Source organism: Chiloscyllium plagiosum, unplaced genomic scaffold, assembly GCF_037043375.1.
Source record: "Chiloscyllium plagiosum isolate Xiang-an unplaced genomic scaffold, Cpla_swu_hap1 HiC_scaffold_21, whole genome shotgun sequence".
Lineage (NCBI taxonomy): Eukaryota > Metazoa > Chordata > Chondrichthyes > Orectolobiformes > Hemiscylliidae > Chiloscyllium > Chiloscyllium plagiosum.
The window spans coordinates 44928240-44955005 of record NW_028270159.1 but is presented as its reverse complement, the minus strand read 5'-3'; the positions used below and the strand labels follow the sequence as shown (position 1 = coordinate 44955005).

General features: G+C 42.6%; 1 protein-coding gene across 4 annotated transcripts in view; it reads left to right on the top strand.

Moving 5' to 3' along the window:
* abca2 (ATP binding cassette subfamily A member 2) overlaps positions 1-26766 on the top strand; it is a 559549-nt gene that overhangs the window by 434424 nt on the left and 98359 nt on the right. For 2 of the 4 annotated variants that reach the window (XM_087998533.1, XM_087998535.1), the window contains exons 28-33: positions 6677-6889; positions 7252-7354; positions 8625-8953; positions 14814-15027; positions 23445-23550; positions 25685-25796. In XM_087998533.1, coding sequence (XP_087854659.1) covers positions 6677-6889; positions 7252-7354; positions 8625-8953; positions 14814-15027; positions 23445-23550; positions 25685-25796 — 1077 coding nt within the window. Of the gene's footprint in view, positions 1-6673; positions 6890-7251; positions 7355-8624; positions 8954-14813; positions 15028-23444; positions 23551-25684; positions 25797-26766 lie in introns of all 4 variants that reach the window. The other 2 variants (XM_087998534.1, XM_087998532.1) reach the window with 1 other exon arrangement.

Sequence of the window (26766 nt, the reverse complement as noted above, 5' to 3'; positions counted from 1 at the left end):
TGAAATATTACAGTGCCACACAAAACTCTCTCAAAATGCCTGTGATGCCCCAAACCAAACACCCTCTCCACTAGGAATATTTGGGCCCTCACAGCATTGCAATTATTTCTTATTAACAAGCGACAGAAGAGAGAAGCTCTGAAGAAGCTTAATACCAGATTGAAAATATTACTTCTGCATCTCTCTCCACAGTTGCTGTCAGAATTGGTGAGTTTCTTCAGCACGTTCTGTTTTTATTTCAGATCTCTAGTATTTATCTGAGAGAAGGACTCTCTCTCCCTTTCACATTAATTTACATCCATTTTACATTTCATTTATTTTTTTCCTCCGCCATTAACAACCCCTTTATCTTTGCATTGGTCTCTTGACCATCTGCCATCTGCCCTCTTGCTTACTAGAAAAAGGAAGTATTTTCCAATGCCTTTCAGTTCTGAAGGAAAGTTATGTCAGACTCAAAATGTGTTTCTGTCTCTGCAGATGCTGCCAAACCTGCTGAATTTCTCCAGCTTTCTGAGTTTGTTTCAGATTTCCAGCATCCCCACAGTGTTTTGCTTTTTTTTAATCTTGTCTAACAGTGGCATTTTCATTTCTTCTGAGACAAGAGTTCCCATCACAGGGTTTCTACATTGCTGAAACATGGTTCAGTATAAACATAACCATGCTTTTAGCATTTATTACCAGAAGAAGCTGGTTTCACATGTAAACCAAAGTTCTTGTCACATTGCCTTGTGAAATGTTCAAGAATCTGATGAGGTGAAAGATTTTGAGCCGCATTTTATCATGGACTCCATGCTGGAACCAAATTGGGGTTCCCAAGTCTGTACTTGCTGGAAGTGGAATGCCCCTTGGTACAATTTTGTTTTAAAGAAAATCATTCATGGGATGAGGGCATCCTTGGCTCGGCCAGCATTTTTTGCCCATCCTGAGTTGCCCAGAGGGCATTTAAGAGTCAACCACATTGCTATGAGTCTGGAGTCACATGTAGACCAGACCAGGTAAGGATGACAGCTTCCCTCCCTAAAGGGGATTAGTGAACCAGATGGGTTTTTCCTGCCAATTGACAATGGATTCATAGTAATCATTAGACCCTTAATTTTTATTTTAAAACCTGGAATTAAAGTTCCACCATCAGCCATGGCAGGATATGAACCTGGGTCCCCAGAACAGTACCTGGGTCTTTGGATTAACAGTCCAGCGATAATCTACCCGAGACGGACTCGAAATTGACCACCACCACCTCCCGTGCTAAGCGGCCAATTAATGACACTGGCTGGGCTCTCGATGCTACACTCACGATCAGGAGGCACTCTCAGAATGGGATAATAAACTATTATTTTATCGGGGGGGGGAAGGCCAAAAACCCTTCAGAAGGGTCTGTTTCCATGCTGTATGACTGTGAGAGGAGTCCCCTCTCCATAGATAGTTGCGTCATTGACATGATCTTTGATGCCCGTGGCTAGCTCCTTAGGGGCCTGGATCCTCTGTCCCCTGAGCACTCCCACCAAGATCACGATGGAGAAGCCATTTCTATTATGCCAGCAGCCTGCTCTTGTGGTTCTGGGGCTGTTGCGTCATCAACAAAATGTGACCAAAGTCAGAAAATGGCCCCTTAATGGCACTCTGTTTCGTTAATTGGTGTTCCACCTCTGAGATGCTGGCTGTTGAATTGCTTTTCTGGCCACTCCTGGGAGATGGTCCCAGTGTTGAGAGTACTTTGGAAGGCATTCCTAGTGCTATTTCACGCCCCCCACCCCCAACAGTTTTCCAATCGACATGCCACCAAGCGGTCAGGAGAATTCTGTCTTTTGCCTCATTTTATGTCTAGACAGTAGCACCTGTGAAAAGTGTTTTGTGTTCTGAAAAGATTTTAGTGAAGTTATGAACACTTGTGTCTATACTTTGTCGATTCATTTAAGCAGCCGCAACCTATACACAAAAGCAAAATACCACGGCCACTGGGCATTCAAACTTACAACAGAAAGTGATGGAACTGATCAGAGGCAGCATCCAAGGAACACACAGCAGAGTTAATGTTCCAGGTCAATGACCTTCTATTAAAACAAATGATATTGTGTTGTAGGCACAATTACATTGTCACAGCTTCATCACAAACCTTATTCACTTAGATGAATCATCGACCATTGGATTAAGTAAGAAAGAGACTGTGTACAGAGATTTAATTTTCTTGAACATTAGTTTTTTTTAAATCAAATATTTATTCAATTGGGCTTGACTGTACTGTTTAGTTAAACTTGTCTTGATGAACTATCTTTTAGTTTCTCGGATGCAATATTAGTGTACTGACTCCCTTTTAGGAAATGTATAATGTACTAAGTGAGTGAATTCTTCCTAAATATCAAATAAGAAGGTAGACAATGAAAGCATTCACTAGTTTTGATATACCCTTGGCATATGGACATCAGTGAGGATGCCTAATTGTGCTCGAGAAAGTGATGGTGAACTGTCTTGAACTGCTGCAGTCCTCTGATGTTGGTACACCCACATTACTGTTAGGGAGAGAATTCCAGGATGATGGAATGACAATTCTTTCATTCTAAAATTGAAATAATGCACGTCTTGGAGGGGACCCTGCAGGTTGGTCATGCTCCATTGGACCTAATGCCTTATTTGTACTAATGATGTGGAGGTGCCGGTGTTGCACTGGGGTGGACAAAGTTAGAAATCACAAAACACCAGGTTATAGTCCAACAGGTTTATTTGGAGGCACTAGCTTTCGGAGCGCTGCTTCTTCGTCAGGTGTTGTGTGATTGCTAACTTCCACTAAGCAATAGAACTGCAGGTTTGGAACATGCTGTTGATAAGATTGTGATGAATTGATGTATTGGAGGTGTAAATAGTATACATTGCTGCCACTGTGTATGTCAGGGTGAAGGAAGTGAATAATGAAGGTGGAGTCAATCAAGTGGATTCTTTTGTCTGGCTGATGCTTCTTGAATGTTGTTGGAGCTGCACTCCTCCAGACAAGTGTGGAATGTTCCACTGCACTCTTGTCTTGTACCTCATAGCTGCTGGACAGGATTTCGTAAATCAAGAGGTGAATTACTTGCTGCAGAGTTCACACCTTCTGACCTGCTCTTGTAGCGACAGTATTTATATATGGAATTTCCAGTTCAGTTTCTGATAAATAGTGAGCCCAGGATCTTGATGGTGTGGGATTTGCCAATGCTAAATTGATCTTCAAATGCAGATGGTTAGACACTCTCTTGTTAAAAATGGTAACTGCCTAGCATTTGTGCAATGCAAATCTTATCAACACAAGCTTCTTCTTTATTATGTTCCTGAGCTTGAATGTTGTCCAGGTGCTTGGAAAGACTATTTCATTTGTTGAAACGATGGTTGGGCCTAGGGCCCTTCCCCTGACGAATTCTGTACTGATGTCCTGTGTTCGATATGATTGGTGTCACACAACCACTACCTTTTTCCAGTTCTTATAAATGGTTATGGACCTGAAACTTGAAGTGTATTTCTCTCTCAGATGTTGCCTTGATGTTGAAGCTTCAGAATTTTCTGTGTTTATTTTGGATTTTCAATCTGTACTGTTTTGCTTATGTATCATTGCCATCTTCTTTCATGTGAAGTATGACTTCTGGCAATGGGAAGCTCTCCCCTGATTCCCATTGACTGCAGTTTTAGTAGACTCTTTGGTGCATTTTGGTCAGATGCTGCCTTAATGACAAGATATTCACCCTTTGTCCCTGACCCCAAAATGAGATAGTGATTTCTGAGTGGCCCTGGCTAACCCCAAACAGAATATCAGTGAACAGGTTATTTGTAAGTAAATGCTATTTGATTACGTTAACCAATGACATCACGTAACACAAATGTTAGCGTTTAACTAGTCAACAATCCAGGTTAATTTACAGAATTTATAATTAATGTTACAAAATCAGTTTAGTAATGTCACAGCACTGATAAATTTGTGCTATACTCAACTTTCAATACTAGAATGCTGTAGGGGGTTCTCTCTCTCTCATTCCTTTCTCTTTGTCTCTCTGTTTATCTCTCTTTATTTCTCTCCCTTTTCAGAAAGGACAAGAATGGAATTTGTTCTTTCTCAAAACTGCATTTTTTTAAATATATCTTTTGGCTTTCAACTTAAGCTGCTTTATGTTTTTGTTCGCTGCATCTGAATGACCGACATTGAAGGGTTTCATCCTTTTAAGTGTCAGTCACCCACAACACACATTTCAGGAATTATAATGACCAGAGCTGACTGCTATAACATAACAGCTCGTATTGAGAAAGGAATTAAACACCTCCAGGTAAAAGTGGGGCAATCTCTTGACATGCTAACTGTAATTTAATGCCCTGACAACTTGGGTGTCTCACTGTCTGAGAAACTCTGTCTCACCAAAGCAGCCAGCACCTTCAGCATCAGCTACTTCTGTTTCCTGGAGTTCAGCCTGAAAACTTCCATCCCTAAGGATGTTGTGATGCAAGAATTGGTTTTGTTGAAAGATGGGACATCAGGTTTACCACTCAGCCAAGGTTGGACAGGATGCAAACTGGTAAACAGTTTGCTCAGCATGTTTATGGAGTTTGTGGCATGTGAGATGTCTTTGGCCCAATTAATGTTGAACTGGAGGCTCTGCCAGGTTTTAAAGCTGGCAAGCTGGAGAGAGTCAGAGCTTGAGAAAAGCATTGGAGAAAGAGAGCTGGCTGTGCTTTCATTGCATGTCCCCAGTTTCTTGAGTGAAAGCATGTGATTAAGGAAGAATGAGGAGAAAAGGGAGTTCACTGGTGTTACATTCAGACAGTTAATAATAGAAACACATGCAGGTGTTTCCACAAGCTGAATGTGAAGTCTCGTCCCAGAATTGAAGTAGGTAATGTGCTGAATCATTCCACTGGTCACTTTTGTTAATAAATGGCATTAGATGGAGTGCAGTTGGATGTCAATTGTGTTCATCAGCACATTGAGCCAAACTTTAAAGGATTATATACACATGAATGAATGACCCACAGCTTGCTAGGTGCTTGATGCATCTGTAAGTCAACAGAATATGTTTGTCCTGTGAAGAAAGTGAGGACTGCAGATGGTGGAGATCAGAGTCGAGAGTGTGGTGCTGGGAAAGCACAGCCGGTTTGGCAGCATCCGAGGAGCAGGAGAATTGACGTTTCGGCCATATGCCCTTCATCAGGAATCTTGATGAAGAGCTTATGCCCGAAACATTGATTCTCCTGCTCCTCGGATGCTGCCTGACCGGCTGTGCTTTTCCAGCACCACACTCTCGACTATGTTCATCCTGTGTCAATTCCCAGCCACAATTAAAGACACCTCAGTCATGGCTGGTTTCCATTGAAGGTGAGGGAATTCCTGTAAGACTTGAGATGTTATTCCATGTCTAACCTGAAAGTGTGTTTGGTTCCAGAAATAAAATTATATCTGCTTCACTTCCCTTCCAGGAAATAGTTACTCTTTTTTTTTCCCCCATTGTGCTCTGAAGACCCAAAACCTAAAGTTGCCCTAATGACAGACAGTTATGTTGGTCCTGTCCTGGTGTTTTCCCCCTTTCATCATGTGCTTATTTCAAGTTCTCTCTCACAAGTTATATCAATACAGTTTGTCTGAGTGTGGGAGAATGACTTATTAAGCTGCGAGATCAACAGACTCTGAATAGAGATTCAGTTCTGTATCAAGATAAGACTTTTATTCTTCTCTCTGGGCACTCAATAAATCCCAGGTTTGATCCCTTTCAACCAGGGAAGCAACAGGGCCACTTTTGTAATTAGAAATTACATTCAACAATCCTGGAATGAGAAGGGAAGAGTCAGTGGGAGTTCTGGTTTTAAATTGCCATGCAGCCGTTAACAATTCCTCCTGTATATGTGTGAATGTTAAATGAGGAGAAAATCATGTGTAGGTTCACAGATGAAAATGACTGAAGAATATCTGACTCCTTTGGGATCACAGAATTGTTACAGCATCTGTCTGCCAACAAGGAATGAACAGTTTCAGGAAAGTAACACCATCGATATCCTGGGCAGCAGTGGAAGGTCTTAACTACATCTTGAAAGCTCTTAAGTGCATAAATACTCAATTGTTCAAGTCATAACATGGGGCTTGCAAAATGCAAAATATTAGCAGTATGAAGAACCCATGAAATAAAGAATATATAGTCCAAAATATTGGGGCTGTTTTCCCTGGAGCGTCAGAGGCTGAGGGGTGACCTTATTTGAAGTTTACAAAATTGTGAGGGGCATGGATAGGATAAATAGACAAAGTCTTTTCCCTGGGGTCAGGGAGTCCAGAAGTAGAGGGCATAGGTTTAGAGTGAGAGGGGAAAGATATAAAAGAGACCAACGGGGCAACTTTTTCACACTAAGTGGTACGTGTATGGAATGAGCTGCCAGTGGAAGTGGTGGAGGCTGGTACAATTGCAACATTTAAGAGGCATTTGGATGGATGTATGAATAGGAAGGTTTGGAGGGATATGGGACTAGATTGCGTTGGGATATCTGATCGGCATGGACGGGTTAGACTGAAGGGTCTGTTTCCATGCTGTACATCTCTATGACTATATCATATGAATGAATGAAGAAATATTTTGAACAGGAAGTGCCAGTATAAGATAAGGTTTTCAGTTGCCTGAAGTGGTGTATTTGGGTGTCTTCCCAAAAGCTAATTTCTGTTTTCTCCCGCCATCTACAGCAGAACCAGAAGCTGACCTGAAGAGCTTTGTCCTGGAGGGTCAAGGGAGTATAAAGCTGGAGGGCTCCTGGCTGAAACTCTGCCAGTTTTACGGGCTGATAGTGAAGCGTTATCACTGTGCCAAACGCAACACCAAGAGTCTTTTCTCCCAGATCCTGCTCCCAGCCTTCTTTGTGTGTGTGGCAATGACGGTGGCACTCTCAGTACCTGAAATAGGTATTGTGATTCAAAATACATTCGTAACCATGCTTTTTAAAAAATCTTGTCAGTGTCAGTTTGCTGAATTAAGATTCTAATCTCCTGCTATATGTATTTTTGGAGGTTCTGAAACCCTTATTTATATTCTGTTTACCCCGTCTTCCCACCTTCTACCCCCCCCCCCCCCCCCCCCCCCCCCCCCAATCACCCACCACACTACTGCCATACAGCAATAGTGCTCATGTTAGTAACCATGCTATATACTGACAGCTTAATAATGGCTTAAATGACAACTTTCAGTCGGGCTGAGATTTAATCTTTGGAATTGCATAATTCCAATTTGATTTTCACCAATGGAATATTTATCACTTCCCTTCCAGGTGACTTGCCTCCTCTGATTCTTTCCCCATCTCAGTACCACAATTATACACAGCCTCGTGGGAACTTCATACCGTATGCAAACGAAGAGAGAAATGAGTACAGGTATGAGAGTAGAGAGGACCTTTAATATCACTCATCTTTTAATTCGTTGCAAGACGTTACATAGAATGGAGAGTGCATTGTGGTTCAGGCAGTACTGAATTAGAAATCATTTAAGTCACCAAATGTTTCTTCGACAGACTTTTGCTTTATTAAGAATTGTGTTCAATGTATTCAGTCATCTGAAGGGTGCAAGAAATGTCAGGTGTTGACTTGTTCTTTTTTTCCCCCAGATCTCAGCTAAGGCTCTAGAATATCAATCTGTTATTGCAATGTGCTTTGTTCAACCCTGACCATGTACTTTGAACAAAGATGACTTTATTTGGTGGCTCAATGGTTAACACTGCTGCCTCACAGCGTCAGGGACCCGTGTTCGATTCCACCCTCAGGCAACTGTCTGTGTGGAGTTTGTACATTCTCCCTGTGTCTGTGTGGGTTTCTTCTGGGTGTTCTGGTTTCCTCCCACGGTCTCAAAGATTTGCAGATTAGGTGAATTGGCCATGCTAAATTGCCCATACTGATCAGGGATATGTAGGTTCGGTGCATTAGTCAGGATAAATGTAGAGTAATAGGGGAATGGATCTGGGGGGGGATACTCTTTGGAGTGTCGGTGTGGAGTTGTTGGGTGAAATGGCCTTTTTCCACATTGTAGGGATTCTGTGATGACTTATTTGTTTCTGCAGTGAGGATCCCTAATATTCTGCTGTTGTAGCATGCACAAAAGAATCTGCCCCTCATTAAATGTAGGAAAGAAACTGCAGTAGAGCTGTTCAGAGCTAGCAGAAACTAAACCAAGCAGGTACACTTCGCTGAAAACCTTTTAGCTTGCATTTTTTAAATTAGAAATATCTACAAAAATGTAAACAGTTTGCTAAATCTATGAATGACATCTTGAGGATTATTGTCGTGGTGTTTTAAGATGTTTGCATGTATATTGTTGAGATCAGCAGAACTGAAACGATTGGTGGAAAGTAGCTGGATATGTTTCTTGTGCTGCTCTTGGACCTGTCAATGTACCCTGGAAACCCTCCAGAGTGTATAAGGAAAAGGGAAACACTTATATTTATGCTGTGCCTTTCATTGTTGTATTAGGATGAATGAATATTGTTGAAGCAGATTCTATAGCTGTTTAGTGCTTTCTTCTGAATGAGCAATGGTTATTTGGGAAATAATGCAATTGTATTATGGCAAACCCATTTTGAAGAAAATGCAGCAAGTGTTGGTGTAAGTGTTTATTTTTGTTTGAATAATACTCTATTTATTTTTACCTTAGGATAAAGTTATCACCTGATGCCAGCCCACAGCAGTTGACAAATACCTTCTATCTACCGTCAGGGATTGGAGCTACCTGTGTCCTGAAAACTCCATACAACAGCACATTAGACCAGCTGGTGCAGACCCTCAATCTTTCCACCAGTGAGACCAAAATGTTGGCCTCCAAATACTTTGACTCAATGTGTCTGGACTCATTCACTCAAGGCCTCCCACTCTCAAATTTTGTCCCACAGCCACCCTCACCCGCTCCATCCGATTTCCCTGACATGGGAAATGATGGAGGGACATACCCCTGGAATTTGACAACATCACCAGCTACAATGAAAGGTGCGTATTTTAGCGAGAAAGAATAATGGAAGGGCGTGCTGAGTTTGCTCTTGATTTATGGCAAGATAGCCATCTTTACCAAGTTCTATATACAAATGTTCCAAAATGATTTTCTATTGCAGTATGTTAAATACAGACTCCAAGTGGAGTGCAAAGACAGACCAAATGTTCTTTTTCCAACAGTACCTTTAAACAGAATGCCTTTGGCATCCCCTCACATACATCTCCATATCTTCTCTGATGAAATGATGAAGCTTGAGGATCAGATGGTTGGCGGATCTGGGTCCATTGGTGGCCCCTGTCGAGAGGCTGGGGTCTCAGTGCTAGAAAAGAGCAGACAGAGAAATGGAAGTGATGAGAAAAAAAGCAGCTGATCCATCAAACCTCTACCCCACATTCATGACAGCCGGAGCATCATGGCTTAACACTTCTTCTCTCCTTTACCTCACAGCAACACTCTCTTTGGAAGCATTAGAGAAAACTGAAGCATTAAATAATTCCTCTGTGACTCCCTCAGACCATCAAAACCAGTCTACGAAATCATGTGGTTTGATTTGACTCATGTGGTGTCATCCTGGGGCTTTGCTGCCTGGAACAATTGTTGTCCTATATCTGAATAAACTCAAGTATCATTGTAATTATATTCCACAGAATAAAATCCCCCCTTGTTCAAGACTTTTTTTTTGTCAATCGAAAGTGAGCTACAGTTTATAGTTTGGATATAACTTCAAAACCTTCAGTTTGGCTTTGGGGTAAAGCTCAAACATTCTTGTTGACCAATCATTTGCAAAAGGTAGTGGTTATAAGAGAATTAATGCTGATGTTACATTGGCTGCACCCATTCTACTGATGGCTCAAATGGTCTATGAGTAGAGACATGAGGGTCTACCTTTCCTTCTGGAAGGAGCAGATTTATCTCTAGTAGCTCCCTGAGGTTTCCTAGTGATTTTGCCTGACTAAATGTAGTAATACCAGAACAATCTTGCATAACCCTTATTATCTAAGAACAGTGCCTCTTCTGTAGATACTTATGGTGGTGCACCCATGGCCACTAGAATGTCCAAACCAAACAAAGACAAGGGAAGATTGAGGGACGAACTATTTAAAACAATTGTTATCCAGCACCACTTGCTGGACGAGGTGGCCGATACCACATGGTGCCAGCACTTAGATCGTAAGACAGAGCAACAGAAGGAGACCATTCAGCCCATCAATTCTGCTCCACCATTCACTGAGATCATGGCTGGTCTGATAATCCTCTATTCCACTTTCCTTACTTTACGCCATAACCTTTGATTCCCTCACTGACTAAAAATCTGTCTGCCTCATCCTTGAGTCAAATAAATGAGCCAGACTTGACAGCCTTCTGTGGTAGAGAATAGATTCCTCAAGAGAAGAAATTGTTCCTCATTGCTCTCTTAATTGGGCAACCCGTTATTCTGAGATTATGCTGTCTGATCCGAAACTCTCCCACAAGGGGAAACGACCTTCCCACATCTACCCTGTCAATCCCTTTAGAATCTTTTATGTTTTTTTCAGTTGTCACCTGGGAAAATAGCAAAATCTTTGGCTAATCCATTTATCAAACATAACATGGGAGTAATATGCAGGCTGTGAAGAAGCAATGCTTCTGCTTTTATTAAGCACCTACAACTTGTAGGTTGAAAACCTGCTCCTCTCGCCTCTGTCTCTGACTTGGAGATTTGATTCCTCATTTGTCTTTCATTTTTTTTGCACTCTTATTGAAATTAAATTATTGGTGATTATATATGGGTCTGCATAGATCTTAATTTTGTGATTGCTATGTGTGTAATGATTAATTCAGGTTGACTTACTGATATGTTTGTCCTTACTTGATCTGATGATGATTATTTACTTCACATATTGGGAGTCTAAACCAGAACCAGTCTTTTCTGGTGCATGGGTTGGTTTCTCTCAAGCTAAATGATTAATATATACAGGTATATGGCTCTTGGATTCTTTTCACCAATCTGACAAACCAAAAATAATTCGTTCTCTCCTTGGTGCTTTTTCTAAAAGCACATCCCTTTCTGAAATGGCGTGCAATGTTTTTCAACATGAAATATAGAGACAGTTATTGAAACCAAGCTCATCGAATAGTTGTCACTTTTATAATAATACAATAAATATTGTTGCCGGAGATCAGGATAAATCGACTTGAGTCGTGCATACTCTGATTTGTTGGAGCCAAAATGGTGTTCAAATGCACAACTTAAAGAGCTGATGGCCTTGTGGTATTTTTGCTAAACTATTAATCCAGACATCCAGTTTTGATTTGGAGATCTGGGTTCAAATTACCTTTATGTCCAGGGCCCACTTAATCCTTGCTGCCTTTTGATATTCCCGTCCCCTCATATACCTGCTTCATGTTAAAATGGCCACAACTCCGGGTATCTTTAAAAATTCAATCACAGAATGCGGGTGCCACTGGCCATGTCAGCATTTCTTGCCCATCCCTAATTGCCCAGAGGGCAGTTAAGTGTCAACCACATTGCAGTGGATCTGGAGTTCTCTATAGGCTAGACCAGGTAAGGATGACAGATTCCTCTCTATAAGGACATTGTGAACCTGATGGGCATTTCTGACAATGGTTTTATGGTCGTCATTAGTCTACTAATTTCAGATATTTATTGAATTCAAATTCCTCCATCTACAGTGGCAAGATTTGAACCCAAGTCCTAGAACATTACTAAGGTCTCTGGATTAATAATCTCACTATAAAACCACCAAGGCATCACCTCCCCTTTGTCAGTAAGTTCCCTGTGTGACAAGGATGTACGAGGAACAGTCACCCTTGCAAGTGAATATACTTTTGCCATCATAAAAACCTTGGCATCAAAAGTAAAATCTTGTTACTTATTTGTAAAATTTTATTTGGTTTGTCAGAATGCATCTAGTCCAATTACATAGGAGGTCACAGGGCGTGGCCTACGTCTGATTTGTCACCATCTCATATATGCTTCTTTTGAACCTGAGACTGCTTATGGCTGTCAAAATTTTACAGTGAAAACAGTCACACATTTCTCAGTTCATTAAGTTCCTGACTTTCCAGTTAGTACTCTAATATTTAGCTTCCTTTGACAGTGTGTTTAAAATACATGTACTACCTGCTTTCTGCTGTCAACAAGATGGCACTCTGATAAGTTCTAAACACTACAGTGACATTGTCAAACCAAAGATCATGGGGTTTTTTTTAGAAATGAGATGAACAACCTTTAAAGAAATTATCCACAAAAACTCCTAGCTAAATGCTTGAATTGCAGCTAAAATATTTTGGTTGCCAGTTTTCACAAGCGCTCCTCTCCTTCACAACCAGGTGAAGAAGACATCGTTTAGGTGTTTATTAAAAGAAGTAGTTTGCAGGTTTTACAGCAGGCTCATTTCTGACGGTGACAGATGAGATTCAGTCCATGTCTTGCCTATAATTTATCCTGCCTGTACAAAGCTGTTCTACAAAATGACTCATTGTTACAAACCCACCAACTATTTTTCTGTATTCAGTTTGTGATAACTGAGTCCATTCAGTCCTTATATAATAAGGTGACTTTGGATGGTGCAGAAAATGCTTCTAATAGATAGATCAGGTCGTGGTATCCCGTATTGTTAATACAAAAATCTACAAGTTTAATTTTAAAGAAAGAAAGTCATAAGTGCAATGTAGCAGAGCATTTGTGAACAGAAAGGTTCCACAAACAGTATTGTTATAACATTTATAATTTTTTTAACAACATTCGTTAATGATAAATATTGCCCAGTGTGATAATTTTCCCTTTCTTTGAATTAAGCCATCCATTTTACATGTTCATGTAATTAAAGAATGTCTCAGCTTAGCTGATAATTCAGAAGGTGGCCTTGAAGGCAGTGTTGTTAACTTCAACAACAGTTGCATGAACAGAAGTTACTGGAAAAGCTCAGCAGGTCTGGCAGCATCTGTGGTGAGAAATCAGAGTTCATGTTTCAGGTCGAGCGACCCTTCCTCAGAACTGGATTTTTGAAACGTTAACTCTGATTTCTCTTCACAGATGTTGCCAGACGTGCTGAACCTTTTCACCAACTTCCGTTTTTGTTTCTGATTTACAGCATCCGCAGTCCTTTTGGTTTTTATTTAATTTGAATAGTCGACAAGTTATAACTGTTAATGTAAGTCTCTGGAGTAGGGACTTCAACTTGCACAATACTGCCTTAGCAGTGAGAGTGTTAGCCACTGAATCACAGGTGACACCTTAATTAAAAGGGCTACTAAAATGTAAAGAAGCCAGGGTGAATTTCCAGGTCTTTTTGTCTCACCATCACTGTTAAGCCAGCTTACTTTCCCTGAAAGTCACTGTCGTGTATGTAGGGCGTTAAACATCAGAGGATTGATGGAACTGCAGTCTTAGATTAACAGTCACCGCCTCTTAAATGGGTTCATTATAGGGCTCATTAGTTGTGATAAACGAGCTTTTACAGCTTAATATTGTTCATTTGATCGTTGATTCACCTGGAACGTGGGACCAAGAATTAAATGAGGCTTTAGAATGCTATAAGTCTAAATGGGAATCTTTGAACTTCAGTAGGTTGATTAAAAACTAAGCTCCTTTCAAATAGATTAAATGCATTATTGAAGTGACTTCCTATTTAGGCCACATAGTCATTAGTATCTAATCCAGATAAAAATTACGTATGCACAAGTTTTGTGCAGAAAATAAAAGTAATTAAGCTCAATTCGATCCTTGAAGAATTGCAGTGTTCCATTAATAGAGATACAATATTTAATTTTGAAATAGTAATATAAAAAATTAAATGTTCCTATTTCTCAATTTTATGTAAAAAAGAAAATCCACAATTTGTTACAGTTCAGCCATTTTTTGACAGATTTTCATAGTTTCTAGAATTGTCTGGGATTAGTTTCTGGATTGTTCAAGTTTGTTATTATCAGCAGCTATCCATACACACCTCATCTGTGTTCTATCCTGATCAAGCAACACGTTGAATTTAAAATTCTAATTTTTCTGTTCAAGTTACTTCACTACTTTGCCCCTCCTGATTATTGTAACTCCCCCAGGCCTAGATGCATGGAGATACAAGTGTCTCTCCAAGCCAGGCTGCATGTGCAGCACTGTTTTCTTTTGCTGCCCCTTGTGACAACTGTCCCTTTAGGTCCCCAAGCTTTCTAATTCCTTTTCTAAACCTTTTTACCTCTTGATCTCTCTCCTGTCTTTGAAGACACTCTCTACCACTAATCTCAGTGGCTAAACTTTTGGATTCCTGCCTTAATATCTCTCGAAATGGCTCAAGGAGGCAATAAGGGGGGACAGTGGCCTAGTGGCATTATTGCTAGACTATTAATCAAAAACTCATCTAATGATCCAGGGACCCAGGTTCAAATCCTGCCACGGCAGATAGTGAAATTTGAATTCAGTGAAAAGTTTGGAATTAAGAGTTTAGTGATTACCACAAAATCACCATCAACTATTGGAAAAACCCAAATGGTTCACTAATGTCCTTTAAGGAAGGAAATCTGCTCTCCTTAGCTGGTCTGGCTGACATGTGACTCCGTACTCACAACAATGACTCTTAACTGCCCTCTGGGCAATTAGAGATAAGCAATAAATCCTGGCCTAGCCAGTGACATCCACTTCCTGTGAGTGAATTGGAAAAAAAAGTGCCAATTTTACCTGAAAAGATTCCTATGCACTACACTGTGTAATGTGTAGTTAAAGTATCATGAGCACTTGAGTGTGAATGCACAGTATAAGTCTTTTTTTTTTCATTTTTAAAACATATCCTCGCCTAAATACAATGCTTGAATGCCAACAGTTTGAACAGGTGCTAACTTTATTCATCCTTCGGTTTTCAGAAACATTTACATCCTCCCCATCAGCTCCACACCCCATACATGAGCCAGTTCGATGTAGCTGTTCGATGCAAGGAACTGGGTTCTCCTGCCCAAGTGGAGTTGGAGGACACCCCCCACAGAAGAAAGTAGTGACGGGCGATATTTTGGTGGACATTACAGGCCGCAATGTTTCTGAGTACATTCTGCACACCTCTGATCGCTTCAGGCTTCATAGGTTTGTAGAGTTGTAGCCTTACATCTGCAGCAATAGAGCACTGGTTCACGTGTTGGACTCAGTGACTACAAAATTATTCAGCTTGTTTCTTGTTCAGGTTGAATAACTGGCACCAATTCTAGAAAATCGCAATAAAATATATTTGAGCAATTTTATGCCTTCAGATGAATGTGAATGCGTAAACCTAAAGCTGTCCACCAAGTCAGCTTTTACTGTATTATAAATTGACAATCATTGTACACACAGACCAGGAGCCGCTAATACTGACCCTTATATTTGACATAGAAAGGCAAAGGTACACCAGATTGATTCTTGGGGTGGCAGGTCGGTCCTATAAGGAGATATTGTGTTGACTGAGCCTGTATTCACTGGCGTTGAGAATGAAAAGAATATAACGGAAATGCATATAATTCTGATAGGGCTGGAAGTATTGGATTCAGGGATGATGCTCTCTCTGACTGGGAGGTGTAGAACAAGAGGTTGTGGTCTCTTGAAACAAGTTCAGCCATCTTGAACTGAGTGTGGAGAAATGTCTTCATTCAGTAGGTGGAGAACCTATGGCATTCTCTGCCATAGAAGGCTGTGGAGACTAAATCACTGAATAGATTTAAGGAAGATGTAGTATCTAAAGGTGCTGAAGCATATTAGGAGAATTATTTTTATTCTGTTATGGGATGTGGGCATTGCAGGCTGGATAGAATTAATTGCCTGTCCCTAGTTGCCTTCAGAAAGTGGTGGTGAGCTGTCTTTTTGAATTGCTGCAGTCTATGTGCTGAAGGGTGATCTACAATGCTGTGAGGGAGGGAATTCCAGGATTTTGAGTAGGGTTATGGTTTGATATAGAGGATCTCCCGTGGTTATGTTGAATGATAGAGTGGGCTTGATAGGCCAAATAGACTACTCCTTCAATACAGCAATGCACTGTTAGATATATGTGTATAAAACTCAAGGTTTTCTATAATTCAGCAATGTGCTGTTGTCTGTCCCTTCCACACTCTTGCTTCCCCCTGTAAAAGAAATAGTTTCTCAGCATCATGGTACAATGCAACAGGAGGCCATTTGGCCCATTGATTAGCTTTATTGAAAAGGAATCCAGATAATTCCACTCGCCTGTTTTTTTTTCCCCACATCCCAGACTTTTATTCCTCAGTTTATGTCTATTTATTTTTGTAAGTTAATATTAAATCTGTTACTATCACCTTTTCAGGCAGCGCATCCCAAACCTCAATCATTCTCAAGCTTTTCAGTTCTGTTGCTTTTTGGGTTTTTTTTTGCCAATCATCTTAAAACTGCTGCCAGATCGGAGTTCCTCCTGCACTTGCAGTACTTTATTTTTATCTTGGAACTGTGCCCTCTGCTTGTTTACATCTCGAGCCATTGGAAACACTTTCTACTTACTTACTCCACTAATAATCTTCAGGATTTTAAACACCTGCATCAACTTTGCTCGCCTTCTCTGCTCGAAGAGCAACCTCTGATTTTCCAGTCTTCTCACGTCACTGTAATCCCTGATCCCCAGAACCATTCAAGTAAATCTCTCTTCGCCCTCTCCAAAGCCTTCACATCCTTCCTAAAGTCCAGCTGCTCTCTCAAATCCATTTATCATTTTGAATGCCTCACTTGGATCACAATTTCGAATTTCAAAGGGGATACAGCCCCTTGCCTGACAATTTAACCTTTTAAATGTTGGAGTGGTTCTCACACATCCATCCTGCACTCCCTCCAAGGTCAGTGTAACTGTTGGAAACTGAGTGTATTTCTCCAGATGGGTTTGACCAAGACGCTGTGTAATCCACACACCATATCCTCACTGTTATATTTCAATCCCCTTTTCGGTTAAAGGCTGAACCTGTTAGACTTTGTCTTTTCTATCCTGATCATCAGCTTTTGTCCATGTTTATTAAATGCACACCTAATTTCCTTCACTCCAGTGAAACTGCTATCCTTTTCCCATTAAGGAAATATTCGCAGAATCCTAAGTGAACTGCCCCAAATGTTTTCACACATTGAACTTTGTCTCCCAGTTTCTCCCACTCATTTAATCTGTCTGAGTCTCACGTTGGGAGTGTCTCCTGGAGGGGGATTAATTTCTCCTAATGATTCTTACAGTTGAAGAACACAAAGTTCCCCATATTACATGCATGCACGTTCATCTGAATTTTTTTTAGTTAATTTATATCAGTCTTAATTTGGCAATATAGTTTACACTCCCTCTCCGATAGGCCGTACTGGAGTATAACTACATTGCCTTGTAGGAAGACTACTTAATGTAAATAATTCCATGAGATCTGTGAGAGTTGGACGCAAGTTTAGGGTGGTAGCTTGCAGAGGTAATGGTGGTATTGGCTATTGGCTAGATAGCTGGCGCAACCACCTTCTTGGGAAGGCTTGTTAAGCCTTGTGGCATTTACCAGGCAAGGAGCAGACACTCTCAATTCCAACCCAGGACGTAGTGCCCCAGGAGGCAGTGACTACTGCCGGTACTGCACCCACCATGCCTTTCAATCGGGGAGGGACCTGGACATGTGAGTGACGGAGGGATGAGGGGAACACTGCAAAGGGTGGGAATCTGCAACCATGACAGAGAAATGCGCCCCCCCCGACTGACCATCCTGATGCTGAGACCCTCAATCAGGTACTGAGCATCTTGGAATGAGGGATTCCCTCGGGGAGACCCGCAAAGCAAACTCTTTAGGATTTCCTTCTTGCATGGTGACCCATTGCTGCCAACAATTGGCTTCGCGTCTTTAGCAGCAGCTTGAGATCCTGAAGCAGTGGTCCCTCAGTTGCTGGATTAAATGTCACACCTCACCCCCATCCCAACTACCAAACGTTCCACAGGAAGAGGGCACAAGATGGCGTGCTTCCATGCAGGCTAGTAGGACACTGAGTACTAGGAGATCACACTGAGCACTGATTAGATGTCCCAGCAAGAATGACCTCTTGAAAGATGGAGTTCCAGATTTCTGCTACTCTTTGGCTGTGACATTGTGCTTCCTGATGTTCCTCCTGAATAATTGCAATGTCGTTTGATGGTGAGATCCCCATGGCCTTGCTTTTCCTTCTGCTGGAAATGCTTTCTGCATATTTAACCCTCTCTAATTCTTCTAACATTTTGAAGTACATGGATTAGAGCAGCCTCCTTAATCAAGGAAATATAAACAAATTCACGGAATGAGTGGAGTGGAATTTTATTCCATTTAGAAATGTTTTATGTTGAGTTCAGTAGCCCAAAGTGTGAAGGGTACCTCCACCCCTCAGTGATAAAATTATTTTCCGTAGTAAGCATTTGATCATTTTAAATAATGAGAAAAAAAATTTCTTTTCATTTTATATTGTGAAAAAAAAGTATTATACAACTTTGCAATTTAGTATTTGTCCCAATTTGAATAGGTTAATTCAGTAGAAGTGGAGTATTCAGCTTTTGTACCTATTACAGAAAGTAACTGGCATCTGAATGGGTCTTCTTCCAGTGAGATCTGATTGTTCTTTGTACAGACTCTCCCTGACAGTCTCTAATGATTTATAATATTCTCTTTCCACCTTCCTGAATTCAGCTCAAATTAATTCCTCCTCCTATTTCCAACATTTTCTCTCTAATTACCCACCACAGAACAGAGCAAAATCTTTCCCAATAATTTCACTACCTCTAATTGAAAATGTGTCTCAATATTTTTCTCAAAGAGATTACTACTATGGTGACATGAGGCAAGCAGATGGCACAGCTACTCTTTGTCGGGACTCTGTGAAGAGAAATGCGGGAAATAACAGCATCTGTAAAGGCTTAAACTTGAGATAGTGGCACAAGGGTTTTGATGGGCAGCTAGCTGTTGCTATAACATAGACCGGAGTTGCACGTTGACATCATGTGGAGTTGCCAACGCAGCTGACGCTGATAGAATTGTTTGGGAAATTGGAATTTCCAATTGTCAATTTTCTTGTGTTTGGAATGTTCTAGAAAAGCTCCTGAAAGTTGGGGACTTCGAAAGGTTCGAGTCTGTTTGAGCTTAATAGTTAGCCAGGGGACACAAGAGGATCAACAAGCTGCTCTAACTCCTGATGCCCCAACTCTACATTGAACCACCCCTCCCAATCACATGCAACCCTTTACAGACCACAGGACCTCTCGTCCTTCCCCCACTGAATCAGCTAAATCACCCCCTCCCCTCCCCAGGTCCCAGAAGTTGACAATTGTGGGAAAGTATGAGGTCATGCACTTTGGTAGGAGGAATAGACTATTTTCTAAATGGGGAGAAAACTCAGAAGTCTGAACTGCAAAGAGACTTGGGAGTTCTAGTCCAGGATTCTCTCAAGGTAAACTTGCAGGTTGAGTCAGTAGCTCGGAAGGCAAATGCAATGTTGGCATTTATTTTGAGAGGATGTGAATATAAAAGAGTTTAATTTGGATAATTGCGAGGTGCTGCATTTTGGGAAAGCAAATCTTAGCAGGGCTTATACACTTAATAGTAAGGTCCTAAGGAGTGTTGCTGAACAAAGAGATCTCGCAGTGCAGGTTCATAGCTCCTTGAAAGTGGAGTCGCAGGTAGATAGGATAGTGAAGAAGGCATTTGGTATGCTTTCTTTTATTGGTCAAAATATTGAGTACAGGAGTTGGGAGGTCATGTTGCAGCTGAGCAGGACATTGGTGAGGCCAATTTTGGAATATTCCATACAATTCTGTTCTTCCTATCGGAAAGATGTGGTGAAACTTGGAAAGGTTCAGAAAAGATTTACAAGGATGTTGCCAGGGTTGGAGGATTTGAGCTATAGGGGGAGGCTGAACAGGCTGGGGCTGTTTTCCCTGGAGCATCGGAGGCTGAAAGGTGACCTTATAGAGGTTTACAAAATTATGAGGGGCATGGATAGGGTAAATAGACGAAGCCTTTTCCCTGGGGTCAGGGAGTCCAGAACTAGAGGGCATAGGTTTCGGGTGAGAGGGGAAAGATATAAAAGAGGCTTGAGGGGCAACTTTTTCAAGCAGAGGGTGGTATTTGTATGGAATGAGCTGCCAGAGGAAGTGATGGAGGCTGGTACAATTGCAACATTTAAAAGGCATCTGGATGGGTATCTGAATAGGAAGGGTTTGGAGGGATATGGGCCGGGTGCTGGCAGGTGGGACTAGATTGGGATGGGATATTTGTTCGGCGTGGACGAGTTGGACCAAAGGGTCTGTTTCCATGCTGTACATCTCTATGACTCTATGAAAGCAGGATATACTTCTGAGGCTCTATAAAGCTCTGTTCAGACCACATTTGGATTATGATGCACAATTTTGTGCCCCATATTTCAGGAAGGATGTACTCGGCTTGAAGTGTGTTCAGAGGAAGTTCATGAGAATGGTCCCAGGAATGAAAAGCTTAACATAGGAGGAACATTTGTGGACTCTGAGGGAGATCTAATTGAAACATACTAAATACTGAATAGTCTGGACAGAGTAGATGTTGGGAAGATATTTCCATTGGTAGGAGATACTAGGACTTGAGGGCCCTTTACTTAGAGTAAAGGGAAGACCTTTTAGAATGGAGATTAGAAGAAATGTCTTCAGCCAGAGAGTGGTGAATCTATGGAATTCATTGCCACAGAAGGCTGTGGAGGCCAGGTCATTGAGTATATTTAATATTGAGATGGATAGATTCTTGAGTATCACTGGGATCAAGGGTTACAGGGCGAAGGCAGGAGAATGGGTTTGAGAAACTTATCAGCCATGATTGAATGGCAGTGCAGACCTGATGGGCTGAATGGCCTAATTACTACTCCTATGTCTTATGGTCTTATATCTGGAGACCTCTGAAATAATCCACAAGAGGGTGGTAATTCAGAGGGCTCCCTTCAGTTAAGCAAGTAGATACCCAGGAAAGATTAGAGGATTAAGAAACATGTCTGGTACCTGGGTAACTATTAAACTGGCCCCACCACTCACCATGCATGCTAGCAACCGCACATCCCCCAATCCCTGACAACCCCACCCTCTTGGACCAACCTCCCCAAATCCAACAGGAATCCACTTACCCTCTGGGGACCTCTGATCCCTGCCCCCAGACCCATCACTCACCCCTCCCTGCCCCCAGACCCATCACTCACCCCTCCCTGCCCCCAGACCCATCACTCACCCCTCCCTGCCCCCAGACCCATCACTCACCCCTCCCTGCCCCCAGACCCATCACTCACCCCTCCCTGCCCCCAGACCCATCACTCACCCCTCCCTGCCCCCAGACCCATCACTCACCCCTCCCTGCCCCCAGACCCATCACTCACCCCTCCCTGCCCCCAGACCCATCACTCACCCCTCCCTGCCCCCAGACCCATCACTCACCCCTCCCTGCCCCCAGACCCATCACTCACCCCTCCCTGCCCCCAGACCCATCACTCACCCCTCCCTGGCCCCAGACCCATCACTCACCTCTCCCTGCCCCCAGACCCATCACTCACCCCTCCCTGCCCCCAGACCCATCACTCATCCCTCCCTGCCCCCAGATCCATCACTCACCTCTCCCTGCCCCCAGACCCATCACTCACCTCTCCCTGGCCCCAGACCCATCACTCACCCCTCCCTGCCCCCAGACCTATCACTCACCTCTCCCTGCCCCCAGACCCATCACTCACCCCTCCCTGCCCCCAGACCCATCACTCACCTCTCCCTGCCCCCAGACCCATCACTCACCTCTCCCTGCCCCCAGACCCATCACTCACCTCTCCCTGGCCCCAGACCCATCACTCACCTCTCCCTGGCCCCAGACCCATCACTCACCTCTCCCTGCCCCCAGACCCATCAGTCACCCCTCCCCGCCCCCAGACCCATCACTCACCCCTCCCTGCCCCCGGACCCATCACTCACCCCTCCCTGCCCCCAGACCCATGACTCACCCCTCCCTGTCCCCAGACCCATCACTCACCCCTCCCTGCCCCCAGACCCATCACTCACCCCTCCCTGCTCCCAGACCCATCACTCACCCCTCCCTGCCCCCAGACCCATCACTCACCCCTCCCTGCCCCCAGACCCATCACTCACCCCTCCCTGCCCCCAGACCCATCACTCACCCCTCCCTGCCCCCAGACCCATCACTCACCCCTCCCTGCCCCCAGACCCATCACTCACCCCTCCCTGCCCCCAGACCCATCACTCACCCCTCCCTGCCCCAGACCCATCACTCACCCCTCCCTGCCCCCAGACCCATCACTCACCTCTCCCTGCCCCAGACCCATCACTCACCCCTCCCTGCTCCAGATCCATCACTCACCCCTCCCTGCCCCCAGACCCATCACTCACCCCTCCCTGCCCCCAGACCCATCACTCACCCCTCCCTGCCCCCAGACCCATCACTCACCTCTCCCTGCCCCCAGACCCATCACTCACCCCTCCCTGCCCCCAGACCCATCACTCACCTCTCCCTGCCCCCAGACCATCACTCACTTCTCCCTGCCCCCAGACCCATCACTCACCTCTCCCTGCCCCTCAAGTCACCAGACCCATCACTCACACCTCCCTGCCCTCAGACCCATCACTCACCTCTCCCTGCCCCTCGAGTCACCAGACCCATCACTCACCTCTCCCTGCCCTCAGACCCATCACTCACCTCTCCCTGCCCCTCGAGTCACCAGACCCATCACTCACCCCTCCCTGCCCCCAGACCCATCACTCACCTCTCCCTGCCCTCAGACCCATCACTCATCTCTCTCTGCCCTCAGACCAAAATTCAAAAGCATAATTTCACAAATTCAAAGCTAATGATGTTAAATCAATTGATGATCAGGCATTGAATGGAACTGTAGTTTTCCCAAACATTGTTCCTTTTGAAGTCGTTTTTGAAAAGCAAGTACCCTTTCCATTTGCTAAACCCTTTCAAACCTTGTTCATTATTTACTGAAAAGTTGGAAGTAGGTGGTATGTGGTTAGCTCAGTTGGCTGGAGGCCTAATGTATGGATCCGATTAATGTCAAGAGCATGGGGCCTTGATCCCAGTTCCGGCCTGCCTCCTTGACCTGTCTGGAGCAAACTCCCAGATTTGGCAATTCTCAAATTGAGGATGTTTCCTGGAGAAGTGAAGGAAAATGTAGAGGAGACTTGTTTCTCAACAATCAATGTCAAGGAAGGAGAGTGTAGAAACATCCCACTGAATGGAAGACTATTGCAGATAAATGAATGTCTTGGCTGCTCTTTGATAACCTTAAGATCAAGCTCTTAACTTTTCCTAAAAGAATTCCGAACTGGAATTCCACTTTATGGTACATGTGACAGGTTCAACCAGTGTGTCTGCTTTCAGGCTCAACTGGTTTTTCTCTTTTTTTGGTCACCTCCCCATGTCTCAGACCCATCAGCTCCTACCCACCGAAAACCCGCTGTCATTGTGTGTATTCTGGGAGAGATGCTAATTGTCTTGTGCTCCAAATATCTATCTAATATATTCTGATTTTCTCAGATATGGAGGCCTGACATTTGGCAATGTGCTCAAATCTATCCCAGCGTCCTTCAGCACAAAGGCTGCTCCAATGGTGCGGAAGATTGCAGTGAGGAGAACTGCACAGGTAGGGCAAAGGGTTCTTTCTATGAAGTTAATACATATTGCTTCAATCTGTGGTATCTTAACTGAACTTGAATACATATAAATTTAAATGCATTAACAGTTGAATAAGATGCTAGAATGACAGACAGTAGCATATGTGCTAATGTTAATGCATATTATCATGGACGACAGGCATCTCCTTCCATTATATCTTTCATTTATCTTAGTTGTTAATTTATGTTCAAAACTTCTCACAGTGGAATCGACATTGTAAATTTACTTATTTACTTATCAATTTGTTCAGATATGTCAATGACATCTGTTCAGAGCAGATGGATCTGGAATTCAGACCTTAAAGTGGTTGTGCAGTGGTAATGTCATTGTACCACTACTTCAGAAGCCAAGACAAATGCTTTGAGGACATAGATTAATGAGAACTGGAATTGCAAGCCAGTTTGAGTAATGATGAGCATTCATTGTAATAACCCATCTGATTCACTAATGTCCTTAAGTAAATCCGACCTGGCCTCCACAGACTTCAGACCCATGGCATTGTGAATGACTCTTAGTTGTCCTCTGAACTAACCAAGCAACTACTCAGTCCAAAGGTAAATAGGGATCAGCACCAGGTGCTGGCCTTCCCAAATATGCCCACATGCCCTGAAAGGATAAGAAGAAATGTTCATTAGTCGAACAGAAGTTAGATGGCAGCATGTTTGTATAGGAAAGGAAGTATCAGGCTTTGGATTTGCTAAATGCTGGATGTAGTTCCCTTCCTGAAATGTCGATATGGGCACAGTTGCTAGAGAAATGGTTATGGTGCTTCTTGTCGATCACCTTCACTCATTGTCTCATCTTGTCACAACTAGACGTTGAAAATTCCAAAAGGTATCTCTTTAAAGAATAAAGAAATAAAGTGAAAATGTGTAAAGTTGTAGCAACCGAAATATGATCAGGGGCTAGAAATACAAATGATAATGAATAATAGAAACGTATAGAAATATACACTAAATATATTAATAAATACATAGCATTGCTTTTATGGCACGTAAGGGGCGAAGTGTTCATCAAGAAAACTAGATGACAGCAATTAAGTCAGTCGCTGCAGTCATGTGTATGCAGTCGTGCTAATGAACAACACTATCGTAACATTACTACTCGTGTTCCTGTGGAAAATGCTCACAAATCTCACAACTGCATCACCAATTTAAGAGCACTCTTGTGTGAAGTTTGCTGAATGCCTGCCAACCAGCATCAGGCTCTCTTTTACAGCTTAATCATTCTCCTTCAGTCCCTCACAACGATCCCCTATAACTGTGCTAGAGCTTTCCTATTCTAGATCCTCTGTTTTGATGGGTTTTTTTTAAAGAGTGCACTTGTACAGTATGCAGCACTGTACCTTCCTCTTGAAACCATATTTATGTTATTACCAGACACTTCTTGAATCTGTCTTGACACCTAAGGCTCTGCTTCAACATAGCAGCAGTTTGTGTTACTATTAATTAAGTTGGAATGTTAATAGAGCTCATAAAGGTTACTGTGAAGGCAGTAAGTGACAGAAATCAGATGTGAATAGACTGGGTATAGATAGTCTTTGGGGCATGTTTGCAGAGTAACTTAAAGCACTGACATCAAAAAGGTCAGACCTGATCAGGGTAGTGGAGGAATGACCTGTTGGTACAAGTCTGGTCGTTGTGCCAAACATGTTGATGCTTAATTGGAGCTCATTTACATTTCGGAACACCCAGGGATAATGTCAGCGCAACCTTTATGCAAAGTTACCTGCAAAAAGAACTGGTGAGCGAGTTCTGCTCACCAACTTCTGCTGGGCTTCGACCCAACTTACGGCCGTTTTATTTGGGTAAAACCAATTGCAAAGATCTGCCCTAAAGTTTACTGGACCTGATTTTGTTTTCAACAAGACAGTTTGAAGATGGTAGAAAGAATGACGATCACTGATCTATCAAAAACGCACTTCAAAAAAACAATGTCTTCATTCAAGAAATAAATGTCTTTGTTGTACCAGAGTGAGGTTGAACCAAAAAAAAACCATGTATTTAATCTTGACCAGTGTCCTGTCTTCAATTACTCAGCCAGGATGAATGTGACTGCAAAGGTGAACATTTAACTATCTCTATCTTCTTTCATTTCTGTAGGCATTCTACAACAACAAAGGTTATCACAGCATGCCTACCTATCTGAATACTTTAAATAATGCAATTCTCCGAGCCAATCTACCCAAGAGCAAGGGCAACCCTGCGGGATATGGTAAGCTGAACGGATCAAATGAGCAAAGTCTTTGAAACATATGTAATTTCTGAAGTTAAAAGAAAATCTCTGTTGTCTCTGGCTGTTCATGGTACTGGTGATGAACACATCAAACAAAACATTGGTCAATATTGATGCAACCACGGATTTCAACAGTCGAAATCTGCAGGTCCCAATGTGGTACGGTTACGATGTGATGCAATAGCTGAACTTGTTCCATTTAAAAACTTTCTGCACAGTTTAAATACAAGCATTGAAATTTCCATTTGCTGCAGGTTAACAAACTTGCCTTTCATCCTCTAACCCAGTTCTTGAGTGAAGCTTACTTCAAGATTGTGTAAAAGCTGAAATAAAAACAAAATAATGTGGACGCTGGAAATCTTCAATGTGCACAGAATACTGGAGAAACTCAGCATCAAACTCAAAGCTGTTTTCCAACACCTTTCACTTCTGAAGAAGAGTCACACAGGACTCTAAGCATTAACTGTTTCTCTCTATAGATGCGGCCAGACTTCTTGGGTTTCTCCAGCAGTTTCTGTGTTTCTTGAAGATTATTTGCTTTTGTCAGCCTCAGTAAAGGAATTGAGGTAGTTTTTAATTAATTTGTAGCTACAAGTCCATAGTACAGGTTGTGCTAATGAACATTAAGCAGGCAACCTCAGTCAAAGACCATACTAGTGGGTGTGGAAAATCTAAGTGTGTATACCAGGAGATTGGAGTAAGGTTCATTATTGTGGAGAACCAGATTGGCTTTACTCTAGTTTTGACTTACTGCATGCATGGAACCTGAAAAGAGAGAGTTTGCAGTTCTACAAAGAGGGCACTCCTAACACTTTAAATACATGTATTAAAGTTTCCATATGCTGCAGATTAGCAAACTGGCATTTTAAATCTCACCATCTGAGAGGGCTGGCAGCTGGGAGAGGGAGCACGACCAGCTGCCTTTATTTCACAAGACTGTCCCATTTTA